The 15,024-nt window shown below is 31.6% G+C and overlaps 3 protein-coding genes across 6 annotated transcripts; 2 read left to right on the plus strand and 1 right to left on the minus strand.

Annotated features, from left to right (window-relative positions):
- On the plus strand, positions 1-5,082 carry LOC130809988 (BEL1-like homeodomain protein 3). 4 transcript variants are annotated; one of them, XM_057675871.1, is made up of 5 exons: positions 1-436; positions 1,326-2,440; positions 3,380-3,747; positions 3,829-3,889; positions 4,146-5,082. In XM_057675871.1, exons 2-5 carry the CDS (start codon positions 1,448-1,450, stop codon positions 4,698-4,700), a joined length of 1,977 nt encoding a protein of 658 aa, XP_057531854.1. In that variant the 5' UTR covers positions 1-436; positions 1,326-1,447; the 3' UTR covers positions 4,701-5,082. The 4 variants fall into 4 exon arrangements, with proteins under 4 accessions (XP_057531854.1, XP_057531857.1, XP_057531856.1 ...); XM_057675874.1 differs by having other exon boundaries at positions 17-960; XM_057675873.1 differs by having other exon boundaries at positions 17-805.
- A 4,513-nt stretch (positions 5,083-9,595) lies between these two features.
- On the plus strand, positions 9,596-12,361 carry LOC130809989 (BEL1-like homeodomain protein 11). The gene is made up of 5 exons (XM_057675876.1): positions 9,596-9,747; positions 10,167-11,338; positions 11,426-11,808; positions 11,875-11,935; positions 12,012-12,361. The coding sequence occupies exons 2-5, from the start codon at positions 10,613-10,615 to the stop codon at positions 12,132-12,134; spliced, it is 1,293 nt and encodes a 430-aa protein (XP_057531859.1). The 5' UTR covers positions 9,596-9,747; positions 10,167-10,612; the 3' UTR covers positions 12,135-12,361.
- A 1,735-nt stretch (positions 12,362-14,096) lies between these two features.
- LOC130810186 (uncharacterized) lies at positions 14,097-14,756 on the minus strand. Its single transcript, XM_057676160.1, has one exon. It carries the CDS (start codon positions 14,754-14,756, stop codon positions 14,097-14,099), a length of 660 nt encoding a protein of 219 aa, XP_057532143.1.
- Positions 14,757-15,024: the final 268 nt, after the last annotated feature.

The raw sequence follows: 15,024 nt of genomic DNA on the forward strand, positions 1-15,024 counted from the left end.
GCAATAAGAATAGAGTGTATGATTGGTGTTTATGTTAAGACGAGTGTAGAGTGAAAAATGACCACAAAAAGAGTTAGAATAATCCAATCCTAAAAAAAAAAAAGAAAAAAAAAAAAAAAAACTGGGAATGTGTGTTGTTAAGTTCATCATCTGAATGTTGAAGAAGAGAGAGAAAGTAAGAGTGGGTATGCTTTTGAATGCGGTTTAAGACATGGTTTAGGTCTACCAACTGGTAGTTAGCTTCTTAAACCCCGTCCTTTGAAGCAAACTAATATAGTTTTTGTGAGAGAAAGAGTTACCAACTACTCTTCTTTCTATTCAATTTCTTCTTTGTTTTCACCTTTTCTTTCATTTTTATTCTTAAATTTCTTACTCACACGTGCCAATGGTGGAATATGATTGATGATTGATCAAATTCAAATAAATAAAAAAGAAGGTTGTAGCTTGTAGTAGTACCACTACTTAACTATTCTTTCTCTCTCTACTTACCTTTTATTTAATCTTTCATAGCCACTCATTATTATTTTGTTTAGGGAAGAAATTTCATTTCTTTTATTTTAATTTCAATTTTAATTTTAATATATATGGAGAAGTCTCTGTTGGTTACAACTTACAACAAGCACAAGTATATTATTCTATAATTGTGTGTGTCATTGTTTGATTGAAAAGGGTTTTCTGGGTGTTGGCTTATGCAAAATCTCTTGGGATCAGTTTGTCTTTTGTGTTTAAGCTTTTTATGCTTTTTATTTTTTTTACCAGTTTTTAGCTTATATTTGTTCCCATTAATAGGCACATCATCTTTGAGGTACTCTACAAACTATCTTCATCTTCCTATGTGTTCTTTTTTCTTCATGTTTTAATTACTTCATACTTCACTTTGCTTCATTTCTATTCTGGGTTGACTTGCTTCAGTTTTTGGGTGCTTTTTCTGAAATGATCTGGTTTGCTTTATTAATACTTGTATGACCTAAACTTTATTTCTTTTGTGACACTTTGAAAAAGATGGCTTCTTTATTTTTGTCTTAGTTCAAATGTTGAATTATTTTTTTTTTATTATACATGTATAGTAACATACCTAGAAATTGGATGATGAATGGGATTATATCCTTTTTTTTTGATTTTATGTGTTTATCTTGATGCTTCTTAGCATTTGGGTGATTCTAGAATCTGTATGATACTCTTAACTCTTGTCAGGTTAATTATTAGGTTACTAAGTTTTTGATGATCTTGTCAGGTTAATTATTAGGGTACTAAGTTTTTGATGATGAGAAAAACATAAAAAGCTGAGTTGATATTAAGTGATTTTTTTTTTCTTATTAAATTAGGTGGTGTGGTGTTACTGGTCCATGAACTGATCTTATGACATATGAAGATTTCTGCTGATGTTCTGCTTCTGGATTTGTGCTTCTACATTACAAGTTTTTAAGGAAAAGTGAGAGAGACACGAATGGCCACTTATTACCCTAGTTCTAGTGCTCAGCTTGATGTTATGTCAGCTCCTTATGTCAGGGACCAAAAGTTTGCATCATATTCTGAGTCGCATCTTCTTAATGGAAATATGATGATGTACCTTACATCTTCTTCTTCACCTGGGTCTTTCTCTGAGGTTTCTCCTGGTTCCTCAATGAATCCCCAAAATGGTGTTGAAATTCCTGCCATTAATGCCAGAAATGAGATGATGTTCATCCCACCTACAGCTACAGGTGATTCAATGTGTATTCAACCCATCAGTGGGCCTCTAAACTCGGTTGCTGGTGAAAATGTCGGAAACTCTATGCCGGGAGAGCTTCAACTGACATCTAGGAGTCAAATGAATATGGTAGATGGTGAACAGAATTTGCAAGGATTGTCACTTAGCTTAAGTACTCAGATGTCAACAGCGGTTTCAACATCTCAATTTCAGTACCAATACTCCAACCCAGGACTTTCTTCTGTCCTAAGTCCTCATCTTCCCTTATCTGCTGAGAATAATGTTAGGCATATGGGCTGTAAAGTTGATGATGCTTCCACAAACAAGGATATGAGAAATTCTGATTATTTTCCTTATGAAGTGCAAGGAGAGGGACACAATAGTATTAGGTTTGGAGCTCTGAATCATTCACAATACTCAGTAAACCCAAAATCTGTTAACTGTAATCCCTATCAATATGAACAGGCTGGAATGGCCAACACACTTTTGAAATCCAAGTATATGAAGGTTGCACAACAGTTGTTGGATGAAGTAGTTAATGTTCGAGATGCTCTTAAGCGGTCTGATTCTGGAAGAGACCAAAATTCAAATAAAGAGGATGAAAGTTCCAAAGAGGCTAAGGTTGGATCACAGGCTGCATCAGAATCTAATGAGCCTCCTGCAGGGTCTGGCTCCGCTCAGGAACTTTCTCCTGCAGAACGACAAGAACTGCAGAGCAAATTGGACAAGCTTCACTCCATGTTGGATGAGGTAACTTACATTACATGTATATTTTTGGTTGTGTTAATCACTTAAGTGTTCTGTTTCTTATTTGATTATGGCGATGAGCTGTTGGATGGTTTTATAGATAGAAGACTCTAGAATATGCTAAGGTTATGTTATGGATTATCATGTCTAGCTCTTAAATATCAACGAATGCTGTGAGAAATTCATGCAATTTTTAGACTTCTTAGAGCTATAGATGGAATTGTACTTTTGGTGATTCTTAAATGATCAGTAATAGGCATAGCTTAGGATTATCTGATTGAAGGATAGGAGTTGAGCTTGATTAGGCAAGGGGAGATGCAACAGAAATGGATATATGTGGCTTTAAACAGAGGAGCTACAATTACAATTATGTACTCATTAAGGGAATCTACTCAAGGGTCTGCGTTCCTTGGTGTCAGAAGCTGCTTGGGATCTTGAATTCAATCAATGAAATTGCGAAATGTTTTAGTTTTGCAAAGAGAATATAGAATGTTTCCTGTTACATTTAACACTGTTAGAATAAATATCCTTTCTTATCGTTAATTTGGGGTTCTGAAGACCAATCATTTTATTGTCAAGCATTATTTCGGCTATTAGCCAAAGAAGTTCAATGAATTCCATCAGCTTCTTGTACGGTTGTACTTTCTCCCTCGTACTTAAATATCACATGATTTGACTGACGGAACTTTTACAATACTCATTTTAATCATCCCCATGTCACTTAACATATGTAACGGCATATCATTAATTGTTATCAATAAAAATAAATGTTTTAGGAAACTAGGATAAGTTCGTGTGTGTGTGTGTGTTGTAACAATTACTCTTTAATATTTGTCTTGTGAAATTGGTTTTTTTTTTTTTATTAATTTTTGTTTTGCTTTAAGGCAGTGAATGAGCATAACTCAGTTTTTAAAACTCTTTGATTTAATGTTGTGATTGCAGGTAGATAGAAGATACAAGCAATATTGCCATCAAATGCAAATACTGGTGTCATCTTTTGATGTGGTAGCAGGGGGTGGGGCAGCTAAACCTTACACAGCACTAGCCCTTAAGACAATATCTCGTCATTTCCGATGCTTGCGCGATGCCATAACTGGCCAAATTCAAGCAACCCGTAAAAGCCTTGGGGAGCAAGACAATGGTCTTGGAGGAGCAATTCCTCGTCTTCGTTATGTGGATCAACAACTCAGACAGCAGAGAGCCCTTCAGCAATTTGGTATGATGCGCCATGCTTGGAGGCCTCAGAGAGGACTTCCTGAAAGTGCTGTAACCATTCTTCGCGCTTGGCTTTTCGAGCACTTTCTTCATCCGTAAGTTCTCTACCTCTTCCACTTTCAAGATTTCTTTATTGGAATGGCGAATTCAGGCTCATCTAACTGTGTTGTTGACAGATACCCAAAGGATTCAGAAAAGATAATGCTGGCTAGGCAAACAGGATTGACTAGAAGCCAGGTATTATCAACATTCAACAAGTTCCTATTCCTTTTTTAAAACTCCATTACATGTTGTTAAGCATATTCTTTCATTTATGAATTTGTTTTTGAAATGTTTTTATGTGTTGTGTTCATCCCTACCCTACTATGTTAATTCTGAATATTGGAATGGCGACCTAGCTGAAAATATGGCCTTTCTATACCTCAAGTATGATAAATTATTTCTTAAAACTGCTGTAGAATCTATGTGACCTCTTCTGTTATTCGTAAAGCAGGTTGCAAACTGGTTTATAAACGCACGAGTGCGTCTTTGGAAGCCAATGGTGGAAGAAATGTACAAAGAAGAATTTGGAGAAGCAGATATACTAAATTCTAGATCCTCTCCGGAAAACACACCCAAATTAACAAGGGAAAAATCATGGGGATCCGAGGATAGGAGAGAAGATATGCAAGAAAGCTCGACCTCTATAGCGCACGATTCAAAGATCAATATGAACCAAGGGATTGGAGGTCTAGGAAGTAATGACAATAACCATGGATTTTACAGTAATAATGCGTCACTTTCCTCCCCTGATCCTAATCATCCTCATCTCATTGTTTCAAATGCTGCTTACCACATACCTGAGTTGGGTAACTTTAGTGTAGACAACCAAGTTTCTCTTGCCTTGGGATTACGACATCGTGAAGGAGATGTTACGTTTCGGGGTAACCCAACTACAGAAGCTACAATGGGAGTTGGCACATCAGAATATAATCCTTACCTTGAGCAAGTTAATCAGCAACATAGGTTTGGTAACCCATCTCACATTCTAAATGATTTTGTAGCTTGAATAAAATGCAAAATCATAAATACTACTCTAGTCTCTAGAGTACATCTTTATATCAATAAAGTGGGGTTAGAACATATTATACTGAACCTTAGAAATAGTAATATCTGCATTTTTTCTTTCACTCCTGCTATTCTTATCAAGCGCTTCTGCTGTGCATTTTGTGAAAATTTCTAGCAGACCGCTAAGTGGGAAAAGGCGATGGAGTGTTGTGTAAACTTCATTTGGATATATTGTTGTAGATTTACCCAGATGTAATATGCATTATAGATACTGGAATTTGGATGGATATATAGCATATATTTGTACAAGATAGGATTATTCATGTAATTTTGTGCGACATTTTGGTAAAAAGAAATAAAATTGATATAAAACATTAAGAGTATACTTGATGTGTGGTAGTGATATACATAACTGATTACTGTTAATTCTTGTATATTTAGTTTAATGAGTAAGTAGTGATTAAGAGATGAAATTATATTGAGGTACTGCACTAATTGCATTCTGCAGAAGAGAATTACTCCATATTAGTATTTGCAATATCAACTTAGAGATTCATTTGTACCTCCGTATGAGCAGGATCAGCTCTGAGCAGCCCATTTTTCAGAATGTGTAGTGGTGATAAATATTGTCATCATCTTTTTTTACCCTCCCTGATGAAGACAAATTTGAGTTAGAATGTTTTTGATTCAGATAATTTAGTTTTGGATTTTATGCTGCAACATTCATAAAACTTAATGCAGAAAAAACAGCACAGCTTTAATCAGAGGGAGTGTGGGGTCCCGTCCCTTCTCAAAGAAACCCAGAAAACACAGCAACAACATTCAAGAACTAATTAAATACTTTTATGGACAAATTTAAACACAATTGGTAATCATTACAAAAAACACCCTCTCTCTAACCAGCCCAGGCCCCGGTACGTACCAAAATCAGACCAAACCTCCTCTTCCCCTCCTAAACTTTGGTAAAATATAGAAGTGAGATAAATTTAGTAGGACAAAGGAAGTATTGTTAAGAGATGATAATTAACTTAGCTCAATCACGATGCACGAGCTATGCCTATATAAAATTTGAGTTACATATATAAATCGAGCACCATATAACTTAGCTCAGAAGGATGTAAAATTTTGAAGACAAAACCATTAAAATACTTCTAATAAAAACTTATTACATAAGTAATGTTACGATTACGCGAATGTCATACTATCTTAAAATTTTTATTGAGGTGTTGACATGATAATAAAAACTTAGGTTACATGCTTAAATTGCATTCACCTTTTGGTCTCTTGAGTGTTGACACTTGATAGACTGACAGTGTCAGTTGATCGATGCGCTTTAGTGTAGTGTGTTTGTATATAGGTATTATTGTAGGCATGAAATCTTATGGTTGTATTGCATAGATTGCTATATGCTTTATTTTGAAGAAAGTCACTTTAAAATAAATTTTCATCAGATATATAATAGAAAATAGGCTCAATATTATGAAGGTGGGTGCAAACTCACATAAACAAACAAATTAAAAGGTAGTAGTAAAAGATAGCCCAATTTTCAACCATTATCTTTATATCATTAATTTATTATACACATTTAACTTCTCTTTTTATTTCAAATTATTAGTATATTTTTCTCACTTTTATTAGGTCTACTTTTTTACCTCAACCTTTAAAAAAACCACACAACATATTTGTTGTAAACTTTATTTGACAAGGAAAATTTCCCTCTGCTTGATAGAATCATAGAATAAAGTTGGTTGTAGAAAGGGTAAACCCCAATAAATAGAAGAAAAAAAAAAACTGTTTAAAGATGCTGTGATGGACATGCATTAGGAGTTAGGAATATTATTTGGGCAAAAGAAAAAAGAGAGCTTGCTTTTTTGAGTCTCCCAAAGAAATGAAATTGCAGGGATGGATTGTTTGTTGTTTTGTAGTCAGTAAAAATGGGGACCTTTCCTTTAACATGTCAATGTCATTTTCTTTGTTTTTCCACTTGGTCTAGTATTGTTAGCTTTGCTTTTTGGGTGAACTTGTACAGGTCTACACACCTTTGCTTTTTTTGTGAACCTGTACAGGTCTACTTTCTTAGCTTCTCTTAGCCCTTTTTTTTTCTTTTTTAACTTACTTTGTTTTATTTTTTCTTTTTTACAATTTTAACAATGATGATTTTTTTACAATTTTATCAATGATGATTTTTTTTTTTACAATTTTATCATTGATGATTGATTGAGTTGAGACTTGAAAGTACTCACAATCAGTCAATCATAGTGTATATAATCTATCATACAATTTCGCCCATCTATTTAAGTTGGGAGTTGCTAAATTTCACCACCCCTTTTCATTTTATCGCCACCTCCCTTTAAAATTACGTATTTGCCCCTTTAGTTTAAAAAATTACAAAATTGCCACTGGACTTAAAAATTAATTAATAAATGTAAATCACGCTTAATAACACTATTAAAAATTTAATGTGGAAGATTTGTCTATATATATCGAATTCAGAGATGCGTATGAAGTACGAATTCAAAAACGGTATTATCTCTCTAAAAACTAAATTAAAACAATAAATTAAATATAATAATTAAAACAAAAATGAAAATTTAATAATAATAATAATAATAATAATAATAATAATAATAATAATAATAATAATAATAATAATAATAACAATCACAATAATAATAATAATAATAATAACAACAACAACAATAATAATAATAATAATAATAATAATAATAATAATAATAATAATAATAATAAAAATAAATTAATAATAATTTTTTAAAAAATTAAGAACAATGAAACCGTGCGACTGAACCGCGGTCCAGCCGTGATTTTTTCTGCGACTGAACCGCGGTTGGCTCACGGTTTTTCCTGCGACTGGGTTTTTTTTAAAAAAAAATTATTATTAATTTTATTTATATGATTATTGTTATTATTATTATCATTGTTGTTATTATTATTATTATTATTATTATTATTAATATTATTATTATTATTATTATTATTATTATTATTATTATTATTATTATTATTATTATTATTATTATTATTGTGATTGTTATTATTATTATTTTTGTTTAAATTATTAATAAAAAATTAATAATTAATTAACAACTAAAATTTAATTAATATATTATTATTATATTAAAAATAATTAAACATTCAAATAAATTATTTAAATTCAAAACTAATAACATTGTCATAATATAATAATATATTAAAATAAAATAATTTATTACAACATTTATTAAATAACAATACCTTAAAAAATAAATTAACTAAACAAAAGAAATTTTATAATTCAAAATTGAAAAAAAAAAAGGCAGTCGCAGAAAAAACCGCGAGCCAATCGCACTTAATAACACTATTATCATTTTAAAAACATTAAATTTAAAGAAGAATATAAAAAAGTTAATAATAATAATAATAATAATAATAATAATAATAATAATAATATTTAAAAAAATAAATTAAATATAAAAATTTAATAATAATAATAATAATAATAATAATCACAATAATAATAATAATAACAATAATAATAATAATAATAATAATAATAATAATAATAATAATAACAATCACAATAATAATAATAATAATAATAATAATAATAATAATAATAATAATAATAATAGTAATAATAATAATAATAATCACAATCACAATAATAATAATAATAATAATAATAATAATAATAATAATAATAATAATAATAACAATCACAATAATAATAATAATAATAATAATAATAATAATAATAATAATAATAATAATAATAATAATATTGATAATAATAACAACAATAACAATAATAATAATAATAATAATAATAATAATAATAATAATAATAACAATAATAATAATAATATAAATGAAATTAATAATAATTTTAAAAAAAAAAAAAAAAATACACAGTCGCCGAAAAACCGCGGTTGGACCATGGTTCAATCGCACAAAACGTGCGACTGAACCGCGGTCCAGCCGCGGTTTTCCTACGACTGGGTAAATTTTTTATTTGTTTTTTTAAAAATTATTATTAATTTCATTTATATTATTTTTTGTTTAAATTATTATATTTAATTTATTTTTTAAAATATTATTATTATTATTATTATTATTATTATTATAAATAAAAAATTTCAAGGGGATGACAAAATTGTAATTTTTTAAAGTCTATGGGCAAATTCGTAATTTTATTTGGGGTGACGATAAAATGAAAAGGAATGGCGAAGTTTAATAACACCCTTAAGTTTTTAAGTTAATCTTCTAACTCACTAAAAATATTAAATACCGATGAGCCTAATTTTACTATTCCACACTCTTTACCCCAAAAACTTAATACAAGATGTTTTATTTATCAGTTTAAGTTTTTGATTGTATTGATTACTTGATACACAAATGAGATCAGACATCTTTAGGGAAAGAAATCCTCTATATTTTATTGATTTTGTCATAGTATGTTTGCAAAAACGTACTTTCTCCGTTTTAATTTACTTGCAAAGTTTATTTTTTCACACAGTTCAATGTATTAATTTAATCCTTAATATCTCTACTTATGTGTAGTAAAAAATTATAAAAATTTAAAATTATAATTCTTGTAGTGAGACGAACCAAATAAGATTTCACTTAATTATGTTTTAACTTATAGATTAATAACTAATCACGAATTAAGTGTGCTGAACGAATTAAGTGTGCTGAATGAATAGTGTCATTTTTATAATGTTGTGACTGATTTGAAACAGAGAAAGTATTACGATAGATATGTCGTAATATTCTAAAAGCATTTATTATTATAGATTTTTTTAGAATTATTGAAGAAAAGTCAAGGTGAAAGTCTACTCTTAATGTAAGCTTATAATGATAGTTTCCTTTGTTTTTTTTTTAAAATAACCTATACCCTAGTCCCAAACGTTAAAAGCTTATCTAGCTTTCACTATGGTCAGTACTCATTGGTAGAGTTTATAAAAGGGAGAAAGATAGAGAAACTTGTGTCTTTTGCTGTTATATGAGTCATATTATACTGCATAAGTGGAGTATTGATGAAGACTAAGGTATGATGTTTCATCATAATAAAAACAATAAAAATGAAGTAAATGTAAGCCTAATAGTAATAGAAGTATTATGTTTTACCTATTTTAATGTCCTAACTATAAATTTCAGGCAGGAAGTTCCTTGTTGTATGATATGAATATACTAAAACGGTTTCATTGAATGCCCTTTGTTTCAGAAACTTATTTATTGTATGCTTGAGCTTTTTCTTCACCACTAATTAGTGGAGTAGTTACTTATTTATTTGCACTTGGCATATCTTGCTTTCTGTTACTAGTTATTACTACTCCTTATTAATAGTAGTTGGGTTTAAGTTGTACTTGTACTTTTGCTGCATAATGTAGTAGGAGTAATTTAATTGATGTTTCTGAATTTGACTGTTGTGTTCACTATTCCAACTGTCTGCTCTTTACTGTTGCAGGTTTGTGTACAGTTTCTTCTCTAATGAGTAATGTGGAGTAGTCTTAAAGCTTGAGGGTCTTACCCATTAGATTATCCTTACCAGTTTTCATGTCCTTTTCATCCTAGTGTAGCAGTAGCAGTATTTCAACTTTCATTTCTTATTCTGATTTTGATAGTTAAAATTCCCCAAGAAAATGGAGTAAATATATAAGTGACCCCACTATACAAAAGTTGGCAAAATTTAGATTCCCACTTCCACTTGTGATGACTGATGAGCTTCTTCCTTCCAATTTCCAATTTCCAATTTCCAATTTCCATTCCAGTTTTTTGGTACTCAGATTTGATTCTTTTCTCCAGAATCTTTGATGAAGCTGACATGTTGATGTTTTTAGCAATTCCCCAATAACAAAGCCTTTTCTTACTTTGGAGAAATTTGCTCTAGAAATATCCTATTTTTGGGTAAACATGGTTTCACAAGAAACAGAAAGAAATCCTACTTGTTCAAGTAGTCTACACCATTTCATAATTTCATCATCAAATCTCATTTCTTCTCAAACCCATTTTGATAACCCACATTATGATGCATTTGTATCTGATATTAACATAAGACCATTTTCAGATCATCAAAGTCTTGGTAATACCCAATTTCCTACAATTCAGTCTCTTGGTGAGAGAATGTCAAGATCAATAAACCTTGTTCATGATCCATCCTCAGTAGTTTCTCCTGATGATGAATCTGATATGGGTCATACCAGGCATCTCATGGACCTTCTTGGAGCTCCAAATGAGCAGACACATGGTGAAAATAGGCTCTCACTTTCACTTGGTTCTCAAGTAGGAGTACTTCATACACCTCAATTTAGGCAAACTCCTCTCATGCACCAACCTTATAATAACTTGGTTGATCAACATAATTGTAACCCTGGAGATTATTCTTTCATGGGAAATTCCTCTTCTTCAGCATTTTCAATCAGTAATTCAATTTATTTGAAGCCCACTAAATCGGTTCTCGAAGAAGTTATTGATCTTGGTAGCAAAGACATCGATTTAAGTGACGTAAAGCGGTTGTTTATGAGTAGCAGAGGTCTCTGTGCTGAACTAAGAGCTGAATTATTGGGTAATAGCTTTGTATCTGCTAATAAACATGATCTTCAAATTACACTATCTAAGCTAATTACTTTGTTGGAACAGGTAGGTGGGTTATTCTTGAATATTATTCTTTATAGAAGTAAAATTGAAACTTTTCTTGAAAATACTAATGGGATTTTTTTTTAAAAGGTTGAAGGGAGATATGATGAGTATTATCAGAGGATGGAAGATTTAATATCATCATTTGAAGTGATAGCAGGAGAAGGGGCATCAAAATGTTATACTGCATTAGCCTTGCAAGCAATGTCTAGGCATTTTTGTAGTCTAAGAGATGCCATAGTTACCCAAATTAAGGTTGCTAGGAAGAAATTATCACCCGACTTGCCTAAAATTGGAAGTGCTTTAACCCATCTAACTTTGTTTGATAGAGAGAATACCAACACTAGGATGTCGCTTCAACAGATCGGCCTCATCCAAGGAACCCATCGACCAGCATGGCGGCCTATTCGAGGCCTCCCTGAGACCTCAGTGGCCATTTTGCGCGCTTGGCTCTTTGAGCATTTCCTTCATCCGTAAGTTGCGTTGATTATAAATAGTGTCCCTTATGAATTGTTTTGATATTCAGGCATGTTTTGCAGATATCCAAATGACTCTGAGAAGCTGAGTTTAGCATCACAAACTGGACTTACAAAGAATCAGGTATACTATTTGAGACATTGAGTCAAATATGTTAGGTGATGATTCATAATAAAATTTAATTTACTACTTCATGTAGGTTTCAAATTGGTTTATAAATGCGAGGGTAAGATTATGGAAGCCAATGATTGAAGAAATGTACAAAGAAGAATTTGGGGATTCTTCAGTAGATTCTTCAGGGGAAGGCCATGCTAATTGCTAAAACATTAAGTTTTAGTAGACATATTAGTGCATTAGAAGCATTAGTTTAGATGAAAATGATCTCTCTAGTTTTAGTTTTGTAATTGATCTTAGCATCAAATATTAGTAGCCGCCAAATGTTTTCTAATTCTACTTTGAAAAAGTCTGCTAAGATTTAATAGTGGGGTTATGTTATGTTGCACTTGAGACTTGACATCCTATTCATTCTATTCCTAAGCATTAATGCTCCCAAATCCCAATTATTACATTGCTCATTGCTTCTACACTTGTACTTCCTGAATTGTTACATTTTCTCCATCTGTACATGACATAAAAAAGTTTTTTCAAACCAACCTCTACTTGTTATTGATCTACTTAATTCTAATAAATTTTTTTATATCTAAAAACTACTAAAATTAGAATCTAAAGGGTAGTAGACACTAATGATAAAATACTAGCTTAGGGTACTAAGAAATGAGAACACCACAATTGCATAGGCATATCAATTGTACTCAATATTTATATACTCCCTCCTATTCAGATTAGGTGTTCCATTTCCTTTTATGGTCAAGTCACCTTAATTGTTTTATTTTTATTTTTGTTATGTATTTTTGACTATTATGCCCTTAGTAGTTTTATCCTATTTTTAATTATACCCTCCATTAACCATACTAATTTTCCTCCCTTTTAATTAATCAACATATCTAAATCCTAATTAACATACCCACCCATTTAAACATTGCCTCCCTTTTTAACCCTAAATCTGGGTTGAAGCTTCACCGTCTTTCTTAATTTCTTTCGTGTTGTTCTCTGATAACCCTAGATCTGGGTTGAAGCTTCACCTTATTCCATAATTTCTTTCGTGTTGTTCTCATGGCAAACTCCAGTTCGCCTTTTAAATCCCCCCTGAAGAACCCCAACTCGACAATCAACTACCCATGAAAAACCCTAACTCGACAATCAACTCACCCATGAAAAACCCTAACTCAACAATCAACTCACCCATGAAAAACCCTAATTTGCGTACTTATTTACTTCTGAGAATCCTCAAATCTCCTTACAAATCGCCTTCTAAGATAGAGTTTAAGGGGTTCGATGATGGAAACCCTAGATCTGGACTGAAATCGTTTGAGGAGGAGTCTTTTGATTACTATAATGACTCAACTTCTGTTGAGACTGATCCTAAGTGGGGAAGAGAACTTGACTCTGAAGGTGAACCCATTTACACACCTGAGCCTGATATGTATCCTGATCATGAATATTCTTCCATTGATGCTGTTTTTTCGAATACTGATTGTGAAGAAGAAAATTGGCTTGATAAGCTTGGTCCTTTCTCAAGTGAGTTTCTGTTCCTGTTGGTGCATGTTGATTTTGACTGATGATGATTTTTAATTTAAACGTTTTTGTACGCATTTTATTTCATTGCTCTGTGATCTGTAAGTGAGAGCATTTTTTTAGCTACCATAAAATCGAACAAAGGGGGTTTGGATTGTTTTCCAACGTTTTATGCACAAAGATGTTGGATTTTCCACTCAATGATTTCAAAAAAAAAAAAAAAAAGTTTACCTGAGAGTACTAAAACAACCAATTTTTTCATTAATGTATATTTGAATATAAATGTTTCATTGAAAACAACATAAAATTTTTGTTGTTTGCATTTGAAACATTCCATGTTAAAGATCCCAAAAATATATCCAAAGTCAAAAGGAATTTACATTTGAAACATGTTGATGTGTTGGTTAAGGTTGTGTTGGCTGCTGTTCTGTGCTGTTGTTGCTTTACTGTGTGTCCCAAAAAATTTTGTTGGTTGCTGTTCCGTTGTTCATATGCTGATTTTTGTTTCTCCTACTGAAATTCGTTGAAATTGGTTGTTGTTGTTTTCTGATAATTCTACATTCCAATCCCCTTTATCAATCCCCCCTGCATAGCCAATCAGTTCCACGAGCTGTTTCATTTTATCTATACTTAGCTTTGTGAATAAATGTTAAAGTGAATCAACAACCAGTTGTTTTTCAATACTCAGGTAATCTGGTAAAGTCCCTTCCCTTGCTACCTTTGTTTTATTCATGTGAGGAATGTGATAGTCAAACCCCCCTTGTCTTTTCATGACCTCTATCATACAAGCTTGTAAAGTGATGAATACAAACCTTAAATATTGTGGACTTAGATTCTGAAATGCATTATTCACAGCCCTAACTAATTCTGTTACATTGTAAGCAGCTTTTTGATATTGCAAAGCTTGAATTGATCTAAAAAAACCTAGATCTAGTACGTTCATGTCATGGGAATTTGGAGGTTGTTGCACTAATTGCATATTAAATCCATCTTTCATTGCCTCTTTTAAAAATTCTCTGTCATTATGTGCTATATGTGGTTTGGCATTGTCTTGTTGAATGTAAATATGCTTTGACAATTCTGCAGGCCATTTTGCTCTTATGGTTGGCAGCACATTAGTGATAAGCATTGCTCTAATGTGCTCTTTCGTGATTGATTGTATTGGTTTTGTTTCTAACTCCCCCCTTTTCCTGTTCTTAGAGCTTCTTTTTGCTGGCTTTTGTGTAATAAATGGCCAAATGCCTATCTTACCATCAAAAATAACATCACCTTCAGTTGTAATTGGCTTTGCAACAGCACACATAAACATGATTTTTGGAATGAGCCTCTTTGATTGACACTCTCTATGTGGTTCTACTTCACCCGGAGCTAGATAATAACTCTGTGTCTCTCGGGTTAGATAGAAGTGTTTTTCATCTATGTGAACAACGTTAGTATATGGCTTAAACTTGAATGCATCATTTTGTTCATCATATTCACATTTAGATAATGCAAATCTTAACCTGTGTAACTTGTTGTTTTCATTCAAATTCGGTTTGATTGCGTTTGTGTGCCTTCTTATGACTTTGTTCTTCTTC

This window comes from Amaranthus tricolor, chromosome 4, assembly GCF_026212465.1.
Source record: "Amaranthus tricolor cultivar Red isolate AtriRed21 chromosome 4, ASM2621246v1, whole genome shotgun sequence".
NCBI classification, from domain to species: Eukaryota; Viridiplantae; Streptophyta; class Magnoliopsida; order Caryophyllales; family Amaranthaceae; genus Amaranthus; species Amaranthus tricolor.

What these genes read in the sequence shown, in the direction of transcription:
- LOC130809988 (XM_057675871.1), top strand. Translation starts at nt 1,448, where the DNA reads ATGGCCACTTATTACCCTAGTTCTAGTGCTCAGCTTGATGTTATGTCA. An exon ending in TTCGAGCACTTTCTTCATCC is followed by an intron (nt 3,748 to 3,828) that starts GTAAGTTCTCTA and finishes TGTTGTTGACAG; the next exon opens with ATACCCAAAGGATTCAGAAA. An exon ending in CAGGATTGACTAGAAGCCAG is followed by an intron (nt 3,890 to 4,145) that starts GTATTATCAACA and finishes TTCGTAAAGCAG; the next exon opens with GTTGCAAACTGGTTTATAAA.
- LOC130810186 (XM_057676160.1), bottom strand. Translation starts at nt 14,756, where the DNA reads ATGTTTATGTGTGCTGTTGCAAAGCCAATTACAACTGAAGGTGATGTT.
- LOC130809989 (XM_057675876.1), top strand. Translation starts at nt 10,613, where the DNA reads ATGGTTTCACAAGAAACAGAAAGAAATCCTACTTGTTCAAGTAGTCTA. An exon ending in TTTGAGCATTTCCTTCATCC is followed by an intron (nt 11,809 to 11,874) that starts GTAAGTTGCGTT and finishes CATGTTTTGCAG; the next exon opens with ATATCCAAATGACTCTGAGA. An exon ending in CTGGACTTACAAAGAATCAG is followed by an intron (nt 11,936 to 12,011) that starts GTATACTATTTG and finishes TACTTCATGTAG; the next exon opens with GTTTCAAATTGGTTTATAAA.